We start from the raw sequence: 19,710 nt of genomic DNA on the forward strand, positions 1-19,710 counted from the left end.
CACATTTCAAGCCAATAGCCTTTTGTAATTTGAAGTTATGAGGTGTCAAAGTTGGTAAGTTAATCATGTGTGGAAAGCCCCTTTTTGCAAATCCAGTCACATATTGTAATTGTATTAATACATACGTATGCAATGCATTATTATTTCACCAACTAATTTTTAAGCATTGTCCATAAAAAGTAACAGAAAATAGATGGTATATTTATTAACTAGTCAGACATCGAAACATAGGGTTCTACGGAATTTAGCAACCCGTGTGTTGTGGCACACAAGGAAAATGAGGTGGCTATTACAGGGCTTGAGGTATTCTAAATTTCATAGAATCCTGTGTTTCGCTGTCTAACTAATTTAGACCTCAGCTCATTGTTGTACCTTTAATTTGCTGCTACTTGTTGTGCCTTCACAGCTGCTTGTAACATGAAAAATGTAGTGTTCATGAGTAGAACAAGCTCCTGTAATTTGTAACGACACTTGCTATCCAGTTAAACCTTTATGCGTTGCCAATGTTACAGGCATGTAATTGTCGGGTTTTGTATCGCCCCAGAGACAGTTATCTACTGAGACATGAACAAGGGATCTACAGGATTTTGATACCTGTAAGTACTGTAGCCAATGAAATTCGAGCATTTCACCTTGCTGTGGTCTAAACAGTGTTAGAGTATTACTGAGCAAAAATCTTGAATTGTCCTTTACTTTGATGTAATGGAAGTTAATGATAAATGTTAGTGTGTATAATTATGCTTAATGTTCTCTAAAGTGCTGTTGTAATACAAACAAGTTGATGTTGTGCTATTTCTAGAAACCAGGCACCGAAGCAAACAATGTATTACTATTATAATATATTTTTAACCAATAGGTTTTTCATATATTTTTAACCAATAGGTTTTTCATAATTCATGAAATTTTTGTTATTCTTCAATTGCCCTGCAATGTACTGCTATGGAAGCCATACCTCTCAACTGTAATACCTCTGGCATGATTCTCACATTTTGAGGTGTAATCTCATGCCCTCTCGCTCCCAATGTATTGAATCTCATGCCTACAAGCACTGTAGCTGAACTTACGGTTCAGTATTAGAATTTAGAACCAATAAAGTCTGTAAGTCTTTGGATATTTATGTATTTGTAAACAGTTTGTGTCATGATTGATTGATTGATTGATTAATTAATTAATTAATTAATTTATTCATTCATTCATTCATTCATTCATTGTCCATTAATTCTTGCGATGTAATTCTTGGTAAATGAGGAAATGGTGCTGGATCAGAGCACCGGATTAAGACATGGACATTAAGATGTAAAATAAAAAGAACAGAATGTTTCGACTCTACAAGTGTTATTTGAGTTTTATTATGTGCTGTACCTTGTGTCATAAAATGATCACATGATGCCATGGATACACTGCACAACAAAATTTAGAGGACAAACAACTACATGTGGCTTAACACAAAAGGATACATGCCAGTGCTTTCAAAGGATAAAGTGCACTAACAGAATATCAGAATTCAATGGATACATTAGTGTGTTCAACTAATTCTATAGTGTGTGGCATAGCTGATGATGTCGTGTTTATGCTCACAAACTCTCTCAACAAAGCCTCAAAGCTGCTCTTCATTTTTGTTTGCATACACAGGGGGTATGCCCCCTTTCAAAACAAAGGGATAGGCCATTCCTAGTAGTGTACAAGACCTGCACCATAATTGTCAGCTGTCAGACGCCTGTAATACCCGAAGGGAAAGTAATTCACAAAGTCTGAGGAGAGTTGCTACACCCGTATTTCAGATCGCCTCTGAACAAAGTTTACCCATGTGGAAGTTTAGTAGAGACTTCATTTCAATTTTACTTACGTAAAAGCTGCTTTTAACATTTAATTATTTGCTCACGTGGGTGCATATGGACAAATATAGGTAAATAAAATAAAAAGATAGATAGATAGGTAGATAGGTATATACACACACTTTTATGAAAACAATTTCAGTAAACCAGGCAAGCTCCCACCACAGCCGACCTTTGGCTGGCTGGAAGCACAAGCCTGGTTTAAAAAATAGCTAATCTCATCAATGATACAGTTTGTTGCTGTAATTACTGATCTTTTGTATGCCATATGTTTTCCATTTACTATAGTCAAGCCCTTAAAATTCACAACACCACCTTCACACCAAAGTGTAGACCTCACAGAAACTGCCACATTCAAGTGTTCTGCTATTGGTCACAATGTCCAGTATCAATGGTCAATTGGATCAGGATCATTTCCTAGTAAAGTGACTGGAAAAAACACCAATACCCTGGTGATCCCAGATGTGAGGTCATCTGATGATAACACCTACACTTGTACAATTAGTAATGATGGAGGTAATGTCACATCAGATCCTGTTCAACTGACAGTTACAGGTATGTATAAGAGTATAATGATATTAAATTAATTTTTGAGTTGTTATACTGTGCATCCTATATTGCCTCACATAGAACTATAAATTGCTGCTGTTGATTTTTACACCTCTTTTTCCATACAACCTGCACATCACTGTACATGACTGTTGAGTTAAACTCCAAGCTTTTAAGCTGCTATACTAGAGTATCTACAGTACATTTCTCAATTGTAAGTTTCCATAATTCATTCATACCCATTGCTCTTCAAATTATTTTGAACCTTAAGCAGTACGTAGCTTGTGAATGCTTACTGTTAAGAAAATAGTAATAAACCTAGATACAGTGTACCACTACCATCACACACATACACACATGCACGCACGCACACGCACGCACGCGCGCACACACAAACACACAAGCACACACATGCACTTACCATTGAACACTTACCATTGAAGTCCATTAAAGTGAAGCCATCCACTGAATGATGCTTCCCATTATTGGCTACTCGTGGACATGTCGTATGATACATGTGTCTGACGATGTCCTGTCTCCTTTGAAATTCACAGTGACAAATAAACTGTGCAGAAAGAGCGGTGTTTTGTACCTTCTGCAGTCCTTCCTGGCACACATCTCTCGACACATTTTGGTCTTTGGCAAGATGGTGCCAATCAGCTTCAACAATACCGAACCTCTTCAGATCCTGCCTTACCTTGTCTCTCCAACTGAGCTTGGCTCCATGCACAGGCTGAGGCTGTGGCAACTGCATTCTCTTAGGAATCCTAAAGTCATCTATTCTTATTGTGTGACCAAGCCAGCACAAATGTCTAACAGAAACAAATCTTTCATAGATATCTCCTTTCCAAACACAGTTCTTATTTGGACATTTGTAAGGTGTTAAATTCTCTGCTCAGCTTGACTAACACTCAGTATACAGTGCATATATGGATTAGGAAACCACTTGATCTTCCTAATTGTTCATTCTTTAATGGCCCAACACTCATCCCTATACAACAATACCACCATTACCATGGAAGAGTACACCATCTTCTTTGTAGATAAAGAAAGACTTGTATTACTAAACACAGAACCACACAATACCCCAAAGACCTGAGAGCCCAGTGAGAAGCCTTTCCAATCTTGTCCTGTACATCTGACAACACACTTCCAGATGTCTCCACAAAGAAACCAAAGATTTTACCTGCTCCACAAACTGATCATGGATGTATATTGGAGTCAAGTCATCCTCCTTAAATGACAACCAGCAACAAGCAGCTTGGTCTTGACAACACTTATGGTTAATCCGAACTCTGCAGCAGTTTCATCAACCACTCTAGCAGCCTCCTTTATGTCTTGTCTGGTATAACATAATATCGCACCATCATCAGCAAACAGCAGTTCAGTTAACTTAAAACTCAATGGGGCTTTACCAACTAACTTTCCATCATACTTATAGAACACCTTCACATCCTGAACCCTGCGACGGTCCCACCAACGCTCATTCACCCAGTTTAAATACAAAGTAAACAATGTAGCCTTGATGCAATCAATCAGTCAATCTAAATGCTGAACGTCTACATATTGCCTATTTGAAAGTATCAAGAAATGCCAGTTTTAAGTATGCAGTGTGTTGTAGCTTACCAATAGTTGAAGCTGTGTGTACCAAATTTTCACACATTTTATACCAATTCCTTACCTTCCAGAGCATCCATTGTACAAGTAGCCAGCAGTGAATTTTCCCACCAATTTAGATAGTTTTTAAACCAAGGTCAGGTGAGCTTCAAATGGGGTGGGAAGCGGGGCCTAGAGGAGGGTCAGAGGTTGTTTAACAATCTTAAAGAGGAAGGTGTAGTCATGAATTAAGCCAAGTATGGGCCATTCAGGTCTCAAAACTGGCTAAAATGAAGCACATTTACAGCACAGGTCTTTATTCAACACCACAGTGCTGTACAGCCACATACAGAAGACAACCTCAGGCTGGCCAGAACTCCATTAGGGACCCAGACCACTTGTCACTGCACTTGGGAAAAGCAACTAGTGAAAGCAGACCACTCAAGTATAGCTGATTTTGGAAATGAAATTTGGGGATTTATTCATGTAGCTTTGTGTTATTGGTGAAAAATCAAATCTGCTGACATGGGCGATAAGACCAGTTTTCAATATGTCCTCAGATCAACTCCAATCCCTTCAAAAAGTTTCCATGGAATTAAATATTTTCGAATTTTATGCTGACAGACAGACAGACTGACTGACTGACTGACTGACTGACTGACTGACTGACTGACTGACTGACTGACTGACTGACTGACTGACTGACTGACTGACTGACTGACTGACTGACTGACTGACTGACTGACTGACTGACTGACTGACTGACTGACTGACTGACTCCAGACAAGCATAACTCAACAATGGATAAGGCTACAGGCTTGATTTCTTCACTGTTCAACGTTGCTTCATCCCGAGATGTGCCATTTTGTCAACCGTAGTACTGTACGTACAATACACGCATCATGGACTTTCCTTGGTTCTCTTTTGTGTTCCAGTTCTTTTCATTGACAACACAAAGTGACAATTAACGATTGTGGTGCGATGCATATTCCCTGTAGTTTATCACCTGTATATATTTTCAGTAGCAACTGGATTGCTTTCAGAGACACTTCGCTTACTGATCTTTTTTGTAACTCTGTGTAAAGGTGAAAGCAAAGTGTAATGGACACTGCACTTTCAAGTAATTGGGGCACAAATTGTCCATATTTTGGTGGTGACTGGATTGATTGTAGAAGCACTTTTCCTACTGTTCTTAGTTTTTAGCACTGTATAATGGGCTGAACATAGTTGAAAGTGAAACGTAATGGCCATTTTGTTTTTGAGTCAGTACTTTTGATAGCTGGGGTGCACGTTCATATGTAAACATTAATTCTGTAGCCATCCTTTATTTTGATGCAGTACGTGTGTTCACTAGTCATAATACAGTTACAAAAAGTAAAGAAACAAGTATTAGAAAAATTTAGAGTTTGATTAGGGATCATAGAAAAAAGTAGGGAAACAAGGGAGGTCGCCTACACCTGCAGATATACTAGTGGACATTTATTCCCTATGTGCATAGAATAAAATTAATTAGGTCCACTAGTTTATCTGCAGGTGTAGGCGACCTCTCTTGTTTCCATACTTTTTTCTATGATCCTTAATCAAACTTATAATTCCTAATTTTTCCTTATAATTGTAAACATGAACAGGCTGTTGGGTATTAAAACAAGTATCTGTTTGTTGTCAGATGTTCCAACATAACAGTTTTAAACCTCTTGACAAACAAAACTCTGTGTGATCAAAAATGTTGCAGATTGCAAAGTTCCCTCAATGTGAGATTGAAGTCCTTGCAATAAAAACCTACTATACAATTGCATAAAAAGTGCTGTATAACATAATGTGAAAAGAAGGGGAGAGAAGGAAGAGAACATTTTCACTATGTTAGATCTACCTTCAACACTTTTACTGCTGTTTACTGCAAGTACAGATAATAATTTGAACGCACACAATTAATTTTATAGATCACCCTTGTACTCATGATCAAGTGATATTGTATAGGCTTTAGCACTTTCCTTATTGTACAGTATCTGTCATAATGACACCGGGCTAAAAATTCCAGATCTTGGGCTGTGTAATGCCTTTAGCACTTCCTAGCCTTGTGATGTTTCTGCATTTAACAGAGTTTCAGGTTTTCAGCTTCCTTGTACAATACAGATACATGTAGTTAATAAGGAAGGAGTAGTATGGATATTTTATGTTCTGGTACTTTTAGGTAAACCCAAGTTGACTTTAGAACCAGCTACTTTGAATGTTGTCATTGCAAAACCTGCCAAGTTTACTACAACAGTTAGTGGAATAGGAAAAGAAACTTTCAGTTACCAATGGAAACACAATGGAGCAGATATCACTGGGGAGGTTGGAGATAATCTTGAAATTGCTAACACAACTAAAAGCCATGGTGGAAAATATGAGTGTATTGTTAGGAATGAGCATGGAGATTGTGATATGTCTTCTGCTGAATTGATTGTGATAAGTTAGTGTGGCATATATTAGATAAACCCTTGCGCATACTCCACAGCAAGCATTTAGCTTATCACAGAGAATTGGCTGATTATACAAAGTTGTAATAGGCCTTGTGTGTACACCTTTGTGAATACAAAGTATTTCATTAATAAAAATCCAGCAAAGAACACTGCAGTGTTTCATATAGCAGCTGTCATAGGAGACACAGTTAGGGGGTTGAGAGGGCAAAAAGTTTTAGTATAAAACAGTGCTTATTTCAGTAAGAAGAGAAGAATATACATAGCACACAATACTATATTCATTGACATAACTTGGCCCAGCGGCGGAAGAAGTAGTTGATATGAGGGTGGGCTGGGCTAACCCAGACTTATTTCTATAGTTTGGTAAGGTGAGACCAAAAAAAAAAAAAGGTCACAACCAACTGACAAGAGCTTTCCACCTCACCAGCTACCATTTCTAGCTGATAAACTACATAAAAATTCTTACATATCTCGCTACACACTGACTACTTTATTAGAGTGACTGCTCTATTAGAGTATCTCGATCTTTATCACGGTTTTCAGCCCCACTCCAAGAAAGATAATTTCGTTGTGATATCATTCTGAAGGGGGGCTAAGCCCCCCCCCCCCCCCCCCCTTCCACCGCCTATGACTTGGCCATGGGTTGGTATAGCTGGATGATTGTAGAACACATACAGTCTAAAACTCTAGTTGGATATCTCCTGAGAAATTGCTTAAGTGAGACCTCCTATATAATTTGAATTTGACAGAACATTGTTGATAGTTATATTAAGTGTATGCTTTTCAAAGCATGTGAAAATTAGTTAACCTATCTGAGATATCTCTTAAAATGTGTAACAGTTTACCAGCTACAGTTATTGAAGAAGATTTTAAAGAGAGAATATACTGAAATATTTTGTATTAACCCAGCTATTGCATAAATATTGTGTAATTGTTTGTATCTGTGCATAAATACTCCATTTTGGAGGTTTGTACAGTATTAATATAAATAAATAAATAAACCTGTTTGATAGCAAAGAGTGCACTAAGGTGCAGTATTGCATTGATAACATTCACAAAACAGAATAGAATTGTGACTATTCTATTAGAGCATCTTGTTCTTTGCACTAAACTTAAACTTATTTGTATTGAACTACACAAAGCTAATAAGCAAATAGAAGACAACAGTTATAAATGTACTTTATAGTTATAAACTGTACACGTTGTGAAACAATTGAGACAATGTGAATGATTCCCAACATGTTTTTGGTGTTACAGTTATAGTCCTGAAGTCTAAGTGCAGTAAGAAAGGGCCATGGCCCTCCCTCAGGTCCCTCCATATAGTTGTATGCCAGGCTGGTTATACGTTTCATACAACATTGTAAAAGGTTGATTATGGAATGTATGGTATATACCAAATATTTTAAGCGAATTGTACAGAAAACCAGTTTAAGGAGTAAAATTTGTACCAGAAAACTCAATTCATCAGTCATTTATTATTGCATGCTTTCTTCATTATATAGCATCTGCAGATGTGATTGATGAATTATATAATATACTAGTAATAGTATGAATCTTCAAACAAAGGTTGCTCCTAATAATAAAAATAAGAAAATAATAATAAGAAAATAAAAAGGCTTCCAAATACAATGAGTTGTGGAGAGCAATAATTTTATATATAGATCTGAACTATAATGTGTGGTTGTAATTGATTTGTTCATTCTACAACAGAATTTACATATGTATGTAATATATTTCCCATTTAGTTAAGCCCTTAAAGTTTACAACACAACCATCACCTCAAAGTGTAGGCCTCAACCAAAAGGCTACATTCACATGTATTGCTACTGATGATGGTGTTAAGTACCAATGGAAAATTGGATCAGGATCATTTCCTAGTAAAGTGACTGGTATAAACACCAATACCCTGGTGATCCCAGATGTGAGGTCAAGTGATGATAACACCTATTCTTGTACAATTAGTAATGATGGAGGTAGTGTCACATCAGATCCTGTTAAACTAACAGTTAATGGTAGGTTAACAAATCACTGTACAGTGGTCATTGGCCAAAAATATCACCCAATAACCAGCTTCACAATACTGTCCTGGCACCTAGGCAACTTTCGTGTATACCAAGCCTAAAAGTTCCTTCAGTACAACCCTGAATGTGCTTCCAATAGATTGCTACAATTATAAGCAATATGGAATTTTCCTATTCCCTGCCTGCTTGCTCTGATTGCATGCCTACCTGTCCTGCCTTCCCTTCCTTGTGCCTGCCCTGCCCACCTACCCACCTGCCTGTCTTCCCATCTACCTGCCTACTCTGCCTTCCTGCCTGCCTTTCCTGCCTTGTGTTAGCCCTGCCCACCCACCCACCTGCCTGCCTTCCTGTCTGCCTGCCTATCCTGCCCTGCCCTGCCCTGCCCTGCCCTGCCCTGCCCGCCTGCCTTGCCTGCCCAGCCTGCCTGTCTACCCGCCTGCCTGTTTTTGCTTATTGTCTGATGCCTTCAGACCAACATACTGTTAGAGGTGCACTGATATGACTTTTAGCCGATATTCCGATAACCGATATAAAATAATATTATCAAGCTGATAAACAAAGCTGATCCGTTATGGTAGCATAGACCTTTCCGCTTACAATTTTCACTCTAAAAGTGACAGTGTGGACTTTAATCAACAGCTTACTTTACATAAACAGGCACTGCTAGGATATTACTTGTGCACGCGAGTGCCCATAAATAGGAGTTTATGTATATCTGTATCTGCTGCTTATTTACACATGTTACTAATCTGATACCAACATGTAGAAGCAAGGCTGATATAGCTGGTAACCAATAGCCGATCCGATTATCTGTACACCTCTAGATACTGTAACTCGATAATGACTAAGGCTATGTGCTCAATGTTGTTTCACTATTCCATGTTGCTTCAGTCAGACAGATGCCTTTTGACATACCTGCAGTACGTAGAATGAACACATAGTGAACTTACCTTTGTCCTCCTTTGTGGAATCAACATTTGATAGCTGGCGTGTGTTCAGCCAAAAACATTAACTCTGGTGCCATCCTTAGGTTTACCAGTCATAATTATGTTACAAATAAAGTAAATAAATAAGTACAAGGAAAACTTAGGAAGATGATTAGGGACCAGGATGGTCATGCCTACCCAGTGAACTAGCACTGGTACACCTGTGCACTACTCAGGTGCTAGGGAAAATCCTCCTGGGGTAACACTGGTAACTCGCAGGTAGCTGTACCATGTATCACAGGTGAAGGTGTGGGCACCCTAAGTCCCACTTGGACCTCAACTTCTATAGACATGGGCAGTTGGCATTTGCTTCCACCAGGTACCCATTAATGTTACAGCTGTATGGGCTGCTTCCCCAGTACCAGACCATCGGGTCCCTATTTTAACAACTGGATAGAATGGAGCAATGTGAGTAAAGTTTTTCTTCAAGGAAACAACAACAACACCAAAGTGGCACAACTGGGAATCATACCTGGAATCTTTTTACACACATACACATACACAAACACATGCACACCTTATCTCCTTATCGTCCTGTCAACTGACAAAAGCAAGGTCCTAAATCTAAAGAATTTGGCCTAGCACAGACTCAGTAAGGTGAGGTCATCAGGGGCGGATCTAGGATTTATAAAAGGGGGGGCTAACTCAAGGTACTAATCTCTTGGGTAGAGGTGTGTGAAGTACACTTCCCAGCATGCTTCGCATGCTGGAACTAGGGGGGCCTGGGGGCATGCCCCCCCAGGAAAATTTTGAAAAATAGATGCTAAAATACTGCAATTTTGAGACATTTCCACATAAAATTCATAATATTTTCTGCCCGTAGATATTTTATATACTGCCTTTAGATTATAGGTATGGCTCTCTGAAGCATTTTGCTAATGGAAAAGTTTGGGTAGATACAGACAACCAAATACATGATGCACCCCTCTCACAATTGCACAAAACTGAATAGGTGCATGTTAGAATAATAAGGTTGAAAGTGGAAAATTTTGAAATTTGAACAATACAAGATTGAATCTGAGAGCACTTTCAATGGAAATTGTGTACCTGAATTAAGTATTGCCATACATATTAACTACACAAGTTGATGAATGAAGCCCTTTAAACAGACCAATGCACTTCATTGTATGTATAGGTGCTGGCAGATTTGGAAAAATTCCATAACAGAACCAACTACATGTTTCCAGTGAATGTTTTATTAGAGTAGTTAGCTGACTGCTCTATTAGAGTATCTCGATCTTGTACACCTCCAATGCTGATCCGGGTCCTTGTTGCATAAACTTTAGCATAAATCCACTGATAATACCTTGGAAAGATGTTTATAAGGTGGTTTTATGAGTATTTGTATTATTAGTGATCATATAATTATGCTAAGACAAAATTCCATTATAATACTCAGCATATTGATCAAGTAAAGCCTAAATATGAAGGGGGGGGGGGCTTCAGCCCCCAAAGCCCCCCCCCCCCCCCCCCTGGATCTGCCTCTGGTCATAGTGACAATGAAAACTCTGCTGCACCCATAGTAGAACCATTTCTGTTTTGGTGAAAAGTTCTCCAAACAATACCTACTTTGGCAAAATTATTGGTAATCAGCCATCCTCTCCGTATGACCCACCAGCATAGACAGGGTTGCACCAGTAACATACCAATCCCATGCATCAGACATCCCAAATTCAATTGCCAACTGCTCAGAGGAGATGTGATCCCTCCATTGTTAATGTCGAGGAATCCCCCTACACAATGATTGTGGAACTCTACCAGTCTCCATGTTTTATCAGCCTTCACAGCCCAAGTTGGACTCAGGTGGCCACTACAGTTTAAAGGTAAACACACCTACGAGCACCAACTGACAAAGCCTTGTTGGCAAAGATGGATTGATGGAGGTACCCAAACATCCTAGCCACCCAGACAACTCAGCGTACAATTTCTTCATCACTACTAATGATACTTCCTAAGAATTGAAAACTCTACATCAAGTCTACAACACACATACACACACAAAAAGCAAAAACCAAAGTCTTCAGCTGCCATGCCAGCACAGTCATACCTACCCAGTAAACCAGCACTGGGACACCTGTGCACTAGGAGTCAGCACAGGGAAATCCTAACCTGCAGGAGGCTGTACCATGTCCCACAGGTGAAGGTTTGGGTACCCAAAGGCCCACCTAGGCCTTCACCTGCTGTGTGAGACATGGACGTTCCCAGTTAATACCAGGTTACCATTGATGTTACAGCTGGGTGGGCTGATTCCCCAGGCCACCAGGTCCCCATTTAAACAGCGGTTAGGCTGGAGCATTGTGGGTAAACTTTCTTGCTCAAGGAAACAACCACACCAATTTGGCTTAACCGCACACAAACATATACACACAAAACACACACACACTTACTTTACATTTTCTTCTTCACTATCTGGTTATGAGTCATGTGAACTTTACACTACCAGTACATGCCTGGTTTAATAGCAATGATCATAGCACAGCCACACAACAGCCACACAAAAACCAGAAGACACATTGGAACTATACTTTATAGCAGCAGTGTGTTCCCATGACTTCACCAATTTTGTAAGCTGCACCTGCCCTGAGTGTAAACTAGAGGTGTTACAACTTAAGATGTTAGTTTACATAAACAAAGTCACATAAACACAGTGGCAACTTTACTCACCACTTCATTATAATATGTAACTGTACAAAATACATAATTTTAAGCACTGCATTGGCCACGTAGGATACACTTTAAACTGTATGTATGTATGTATGTATGTATGTATGTATGTATGTATGTATGTATGCATGTATATATGTATGTATGTATGTATGTATGTACTGTATGTGTGCATGTGTGTGTGTGTGTGTGTATGTATGTACGTACGTACGTATGTTTGTATGTATGTATGCATGTATTTATGTATGCACAGTAAGTTGTTTGTTAATGTAGGTCTTCCAGCATTGACTATTACTCCACACACTCAGTTTGTGGAAATTGCACAAACTGCTAGGTTTACCACTACAGTGGATGGCATAGGAAAAGAGAACTTAAATTACCAATGGAAACATGAAGGATCAGATATTAGTGGAGCGACTGTAGATACTCTTAAGATTACTAACACTACACAAAATCATGGTGGAAGATATGAGTGTACTGTCAGAAATGAGAATGGAGAAAGTGATACGTCTTCTGCATTTTTGATTGTGATAAGTTAGTACTGCATATTCTTTATCTACATGCATATCCCACAGCAAGTCTTTAGCTAACTGGAAGCTGAAAGAGATTCAATCAGCTTCCTGTTTTAGTGTATATTGTGTACCTCCAGTGGCATAACAAGAATAACACTGATACGTAAACTGTATAGATAGAATCAATAACTAGAGGGGTCTGGGGTCCCCACGAAAATTTTGGACTTTGAATACTCTGAGATTGCACCTGGACTTTGAATACTCTGAGATTGCACCTGGTGGCTATTTTGATACACAACAGCTTAAGTTCACAAAGCTAAAGTATGTACATTTATTATATGTGTTGACTGTTCTATTAGAGCATTTGACTGCTCTATTAGAGTGCAATCTTCTCAGTACTATTTTTCAGTGTGCAGACAGCCAAGCCTGGCATGGGTTTAGTTATGCCACTGTGAAACTCAGACCCATATAAGACTGAAGTTTGGAAATTTACCTACTGTAGCATGTTAAAAGTGATGTGTCATGTAGCACAGAAAATGTTTTACAAAAGTTTGATTTCTTGCTATAATTAAAGACATTTGTGACCGGAATTATGAAAAGGTACCTTTTTCACATAAATACTTTGACCTATTTTTTAACTTTGAAGCTTCATAACTTTTATCATTGCATAATATAATCGCCTGAAATTGTATTCTGCCCAACTATATGAGACTGCCTTACAATTACATTGTTCAATCGATAGACTGATACAGATAAACTGAACAAACAACAGACTATCATCTGTAGTTAGTTTGCATTAACCTAAGGTCTCATTTCTTATTATTATATAACTCTTGCAACATGGACCAGCCGGCCAAACATAAATTTTTATTATCACTGCAAAGCCCTTTACACACAGGAAGTGTTTATCAAAAAAGTGCAGGCAAGAATAAGTGAGTTATGAGTTTTAAAATACCACATAGCATTAATGTTAGTATAGACTAGGGTCGTGCAATTACATCTATATAATGTATATATATATGTAGATATCCGATTAATTAGATATTGTAAGACTTATCAATATAAGGATGATAGGTCTTATGATATAAAAGTATAGTAATTTACTGAAGTTTACTATTTAGAAAGTAGTAAACTTCAGTAAATTACTTGTATACCAAATGAATATCTCACAACTCTCCCACCACCTGTAAATAGTGCTAAAATAACAGTTTTCACTTCTTCATACTCTTCTACTTTGCTCACTTTATTGGTTACATTTTTGATAGCTACCTGTAGCTAATTATAAAATGCATATTTGTTTCAATTATCTATATAATGAAGATACGTTCAAAAGGAAATAATTATATTATCAAGATTTGTCTAAATTTGCTATCGAGCTAGTATAGACAATCAGGTGTACAAACATGTTTACAATATGACAACATGCTTTGTTCTAGTGCAAAGCTGTTTGGAATGAACACCTGTTCACCTATCTGGTATCACTGTATTTGGTGGGGGCTCTATGAATGCAAACCAACCGATTGCATAACATATATATATCATTTTTTTTACACTTTGAATTAGGGAAACATTGATTTCACCGGCAAATTTTTTGGCATAATGGGTGAGTAAAAGGTAAAAGCAATGAGCAAAATGTTAGTATGATAGGTATGAAGTGGACATATAAATTGCACAAAGATAGGGATACACTAATAGAACAGTCACACACGATAAAATATCAACAATACACAGCTAATTGTTATGGGAAATTGAGATACTCTGATAGAACAGTCACATATTATGTGACCCTATTTTGAAAACCATACATTTTGGCACATTGGTCGAATTTCTTTTTTATAGCTAAATTAAGTACTAAGTTGTTATCTACCTACATTGATGCATTCCAAAGATACAACGTGTATGGTTAATGTACTGTCTAATGCATAACAAATTAACTTTTCAATATTAGTTTATAATACTGTACAGTGATCAGGTGTGACAAATTGATGACAAATTACTTTGTTGACAAGATTTGACAAAGATTTCCATTCTTATAATCTAAAAAGATAAAAAGAAATTGGTGTCCCATGCATTGTAAAACTACTACATGGTCTGATATAATTGAGTATATAGAAACAAAGAAACTATAGGTGTGAAATTTCATAGCAAGAAAGCTTAATAGTTGCTTTATCAAAATGTACAAAATAGATTTTAAAACATCTCTGAAATTTCAATTGAGCATCCCCACAAATTTTGCATGTGCCCAAATGTATGATTTTCCAAATATGATTTTCCAAAATATGGTCACATATAGCAATTTCTTGCTAGATATGGTAAGAGCAAAATTGCAGATCAAGATACTCTAATAGAACAGTAATTTAAAAATGAAATTCTAGCTTTGCACTTTAAGAATGGGTAAGTAACAAAGATTAATGCTCAGCAAAATAGATAATTGTAGCATTAAAGACCCTCCTTATAATTCCATGAGACCCCAAACCAGGGGCGGATCCAGACTTTTAAAAAGGGGGGTTCCACTTTGAAATTGCAACTTTAGTCTAGCTGTATAAGTTGAAGACCAAAAAAAAAAAAAGTCATCGCCTGCTGACAATAGCTCCCACCTCGCCAACTATATTTCCTTCTTTATTTATAACTAGATATATAGCTTGCTACACTGCTCCTCAAAAGACTACTGTGACTGCTCTATTAGAGTATCTCGAGTGAGAAAGGCGTTTCAAAAGGGGGGTTCCATGGAACCCTTGGAACCCCCCCTGGATCTGCCCCTGTAAACAAGCATAGCATATCACAAGAGAGTGCAAAATCATTATATACAACTGTGACTTAGTAGAGACATTAGAATACATAACTTTATACTCAACTTAAAACATTGACCTAATTTTACAATTGTGTAATGTTACTGTTTGTCACATTAATCAAATCAGTCTTACTACTACTGTCATCAGGGGGTGGATCAAGGATTTCCCAGTGGGGGGGGGGGGGGGGGGGGGGTGCTAAGCTAGAGGCATTTATAGTGGGGGATAATAATATGGCATCCGGTTGATACAACTGCTGTCAACTAGTAGTGCAGTGTGAGATGAACACTCAGCATGAGGAGCATGCTTTATCTAAGAGGTCTTGGGGCATGCCCTCACAGGAAATCTTTTGCAAATTTAGCTTTCTGAGATTGAATTTGGCGCTGAACCTTATTAAATAACTAAGTGAAATCATTATTTATTAGCAGTGATAACTAGCATTCATATAAAGGGCACAGCATAAATGCTGTAGTATAAGTTCAAAGTGGAAGTTGGTCTTTGTTCTATTTAGTTTAAAGAATTTTAATTGTGGGTGTTCTATTAGAGCAGTTGACTGTTCTATTAGAGTATTTAGATGTTTAGCAGCTATTTAGCAGCTTTACCCCTTTGTTCCCCTCTTGTTGATTTCTAGAAGAGATTAGCTCTTCTCTTCTCACTCTTTCCATGTTTTCATGCTTTAGATGCAACTGCACCTGTACTGTAACTTCTACTATCTTTCTAGCTAGCACATGCATGGTAAAATTTTGGAGGGGGTGCTTCAATCCCCCAAGCACCCCCTTAAATCCATCCGCCTTTGGTCATCATCACATAATCCTTGTGCAAGTTATGGAACTTATATAATAGGTAAAAAATGAAAGAATTGCTGGAAAGAAAAATAGGTGGAAAAAGAACCACAATAGACTCATCCCTAGCATCATCTATTGTAGGAAAGATCCGGTTATCCAAATATTGGCATGTCCATTTGATCATTGTGCATCATACTATGAAACACAAGAAATAGCTTAAATTAAATGTGCTTTCATTTCATCAACTATTTTTAATGCTATATTGTGGCTATGGCCATTAATGAGTGTAAATGCACATTATAGCAGTTAGTGTGTAGTTCCCACACTTAATTATATAATCACATAATGGGCTGGGCAGTATCTCGGTATATTAGTAATACTGCAGTATTCCAATGAAGTGATACACATACCATCTAGATTTCAGTGAAACAATATCGCGATATCAATGTTACAATGGGTTTCACCTACAAAAAGTGTTTGTAACAACTCTTTTGAGGCTAGGAGATTGTTATATTGCACCACAAGTAAACACGTGATGCTGCTGGTGACAAGAGCCTGGTACTTGGATGCCAAAAATTGTTGCAAAAGATCAAGATACTCTAATAGAGCAGTCAACTACTCTAATATAACAGTCATCTATAAATATCACTATAAAATTAATATCTCAAAAACTAGATCATATGCTGGGGCACTAAATTCCAATACTGCCCAGCCCTAATACAAAATTCTACAATGTGTTACTGTGTTCATCTGTATTACATAGCAGGTGCTTATTTATTATAATCCACTTCTCTAGAAATTCTGTTGCTACAAGTGTAACTGTTGATTTTGGCATAATATTATATGTAATCTTAACAAGCTTACAATTCTACTAGCTTTGTTGTACAGATATACTGCAATGCTAGACCTTGCATTAAGATATCACCCTCCAAACTTTAAACATTTATAAACTTTATTATAAACTTTAACAGGTGCATAAACTTTATTTGTATATACTTGCTAATTGCTTGCATAAATGTTCTTCTTACATTTACAGCACAACCATTATCCCAGAGTGTAGACCTCACACAAACTGCCACATTCACATGTTCTGCTACTGGTGATGATGTCAAATACCAATGGACAATTGGATCAGGATCATTTCCTAGTAAAGTGACTGGTATAACCACCAATACCCTGGTGATCCCAGATGTCAAGTCATCTGATGGTAACGCCTATTCTTGTACAATTAGTAATGATGGAGGTAGTGTCACATCAATTCCTGTTCAACTAACAGTTACTGGTATGTGTAAGAGTATAATGATATTGATTATGTGATCGTATAGAGAGATTAGCTTAAAAAAAAACATCCTGACTGAATGCATGGGAGATTCCTGTAAGCATGTTCTAGTATATATCAGATAGCTGTAGGTTCGAGGCTTCCCAGTTCCAGTCATGAATGTTTTCTTTCTGCAATATAACATCCTTAACAGGCTATAGGACTAGGTGTCCTACAGAGCTTCAGCACTTGTACTGTGGTAAAGCCTAAAGTACCCTGTAGAGAGTCCAGCTACTAACAGGCCACCCTTTAGATAGTTCAGCTGCCAAAGCAAGTCAGCATTTAGAGTGTTCAACATATTAACAAAATTAATCACCATGTAGAATGTTCAGCTACAAAACAAGTTATCCTGTATGGCATTTGGCCATGTAGCAAGTAACCCTGCAGAGAGTTCACTCTGTAGAGATTTCAGATTAATTCATCTTGTAGAGAGTTTATTAGATTGTACATATTTCAGCCACATATATAGCAAATTACCATGAAGATAGTTTCAAACAAGTCATCCTTTAGAGTGTTCAGCCATGTAAAAATCACCCTGTAGATATAGTCAGCTACGTTGTACATGGTTCAGTTACATAACAGGTCTACCTTTTAGTACACAAAAATCATTTTGTTGAGTTTCAAATATGGAAATATTTCAAATAGACACATAAGAGCACAATTCCTGTGGTAAAAATCAACAAGCTCCCATATAGGCTGGCTTTGGGGCTTGCAATTAAAAAAGGTAGGTGATATCTATAAGAACACAGCCAAACTGTAAAAAGGGTGTGGCCCCTAAAAAACAGGGTGAAAAAGTTGTGAAATTAAAGGTGATAGTAATTTTATTTAATTGCTGAGATGCTAGATTAACGGCAAAACATTATAACAACTATTCAGGTAAATTTGGTGTTGAATTCTTTGAAGGATCGGAGGCAACACAAATTCACCTGAATTGTCAGTATTAAAATTGTTGCCATTAAGCTACCATCACAGCCAATAAAACTTAATACATTAGGGGAAGTGGCAATTTCATAGGGTAAAGAAATCTAGTTATTAATTATTCTCTGTGAAAAGGTAAAATTTTGTGTTGAAGTCTTGTTAAATTTCTTAAAATCTTAAATCCATTAGATCTAGTACTGTAACTGGTATTCATTGTAAAAAATATGTTCTTTATCTACTAATATTGCTCCATTAAAATTTTTTATGTCATAATTAAGTCCATACGGTAAGATAATCTAGGCAGGTTGAGGCTTTTTATCATCATTTGAAAAGTGAAGTATTCATTATGCTTCGTTGTCAGCTATTTTAAACTAGTTACACAGCAGTACGTATCAAGAACTGTTTGAAAAGCACCTCTCCAATCAAAGTAGCCACTATGAAAAGTACAGATGATTTCTGTTATGAAGGGAAGCCATCATGTGTTACCACCAAACCAACACCTTTCGCTGTCAGCAAAGATGAATGGGACACAAAGGAGGACACTGGTAAGTCCATGAAGAATGCATTGTACATACTTCAGTATACCAAAAGGCAAGTGTTCAGCTGAAGCAAAGTTGAACAGTGAAAAAATCAAGCCCATAGCTTTTAATTAGCTGTTTTCGAGTTATACTTGTCTGAAGGCATCAGTCATTCACTAGAAATTCCATTTCATAATTTTTAAGAAATTCTGTAGCAACTTGTTGAAAGTGTTTTGGGTCGATCTGAAGGCTTGTTTGTGCTTAGTTTTACCAATACTGTCTCAGGGAAAAGTGAAGCCATTATAGCAATTTAGTTAGGCATGAGGCTATTATTATCATAAAGATGAGTGTAATGCTTTTGAGCAGTGCTATCCATTATGCTTTGGAGAAATGAATGCCCACACTTTCTAAAATTTATTCTACCATCTTTGGTCAGTATATTGCTGTTTCATACCATTTACATGAACTCATCTGATTATTCCAGAATATTCCTCAATTATTTCAACTACCTATTACTCCCAAAATTATACTGGCATAATAAATGCATACCTAATGCATTTCCTAAAATTGTCCATGTTAGATTAGCCTTTAACTCTTTTGGAAAATAGCAACCATTAGGTCCTACTTGAATAAAAGTGATTCTTATGGTTTACGCAAATCATGAACACACACAATACACATAATTACTCTTGTACTCATGATAAGGTGATATTGTGTAGGCTTCTACACATGCCTTATTGTACATACAGCATCTGGC

The 19,710-nt window shown here is 37.4% G+C and overlaps 1 protein-coding gene across 1 annotated transcript in view; it reads left to right on the forward strand.

Moving 5' to 3' along the window:
• LOC136258393 (uncharacterized) overlaps positions 1-19,710 on the forward strand; it is a 118,426-nt gene that overhangs the window by 75,661 nt on the left and 23,055 nt on the right. The window contains exons 18-22 of the mRNA XM_066051700.1: positions 2,124-2,390; positions 6,172-6,432; positions 8,188-8,454; positions 12,387-12,647; positions 17,236-17,481. Coding sequence (XP_065907772.1) covers positions 2,124-2,390; positions 6,172-6,432; positions 8,188-8,454; positions 12,387-12,647; positions 17,236-17,481 — 1,302 coding nt within the window. The remainder of the gene's footprint in view (positions 1-2,123; positions 2,391-6,171; positions 6,433-8,187; positions 8,455-12,386; positions 12,648-17,235; positions 17,482-19,710) is intronic.

The sequence above is a fragment of the Dysidea avara genome, chromosome 6 (genome assembly GCF_963678975.1).
Source record: "Dysidea avara chromosome 6, odDysAvar1.4, whole genome shotgun sequence".
NCBI lineage: Eukaryota > Metazoa > Porifera > Demospongiae > Dictyoceratida > Dysideidae > Dysidea > Dysidea avara.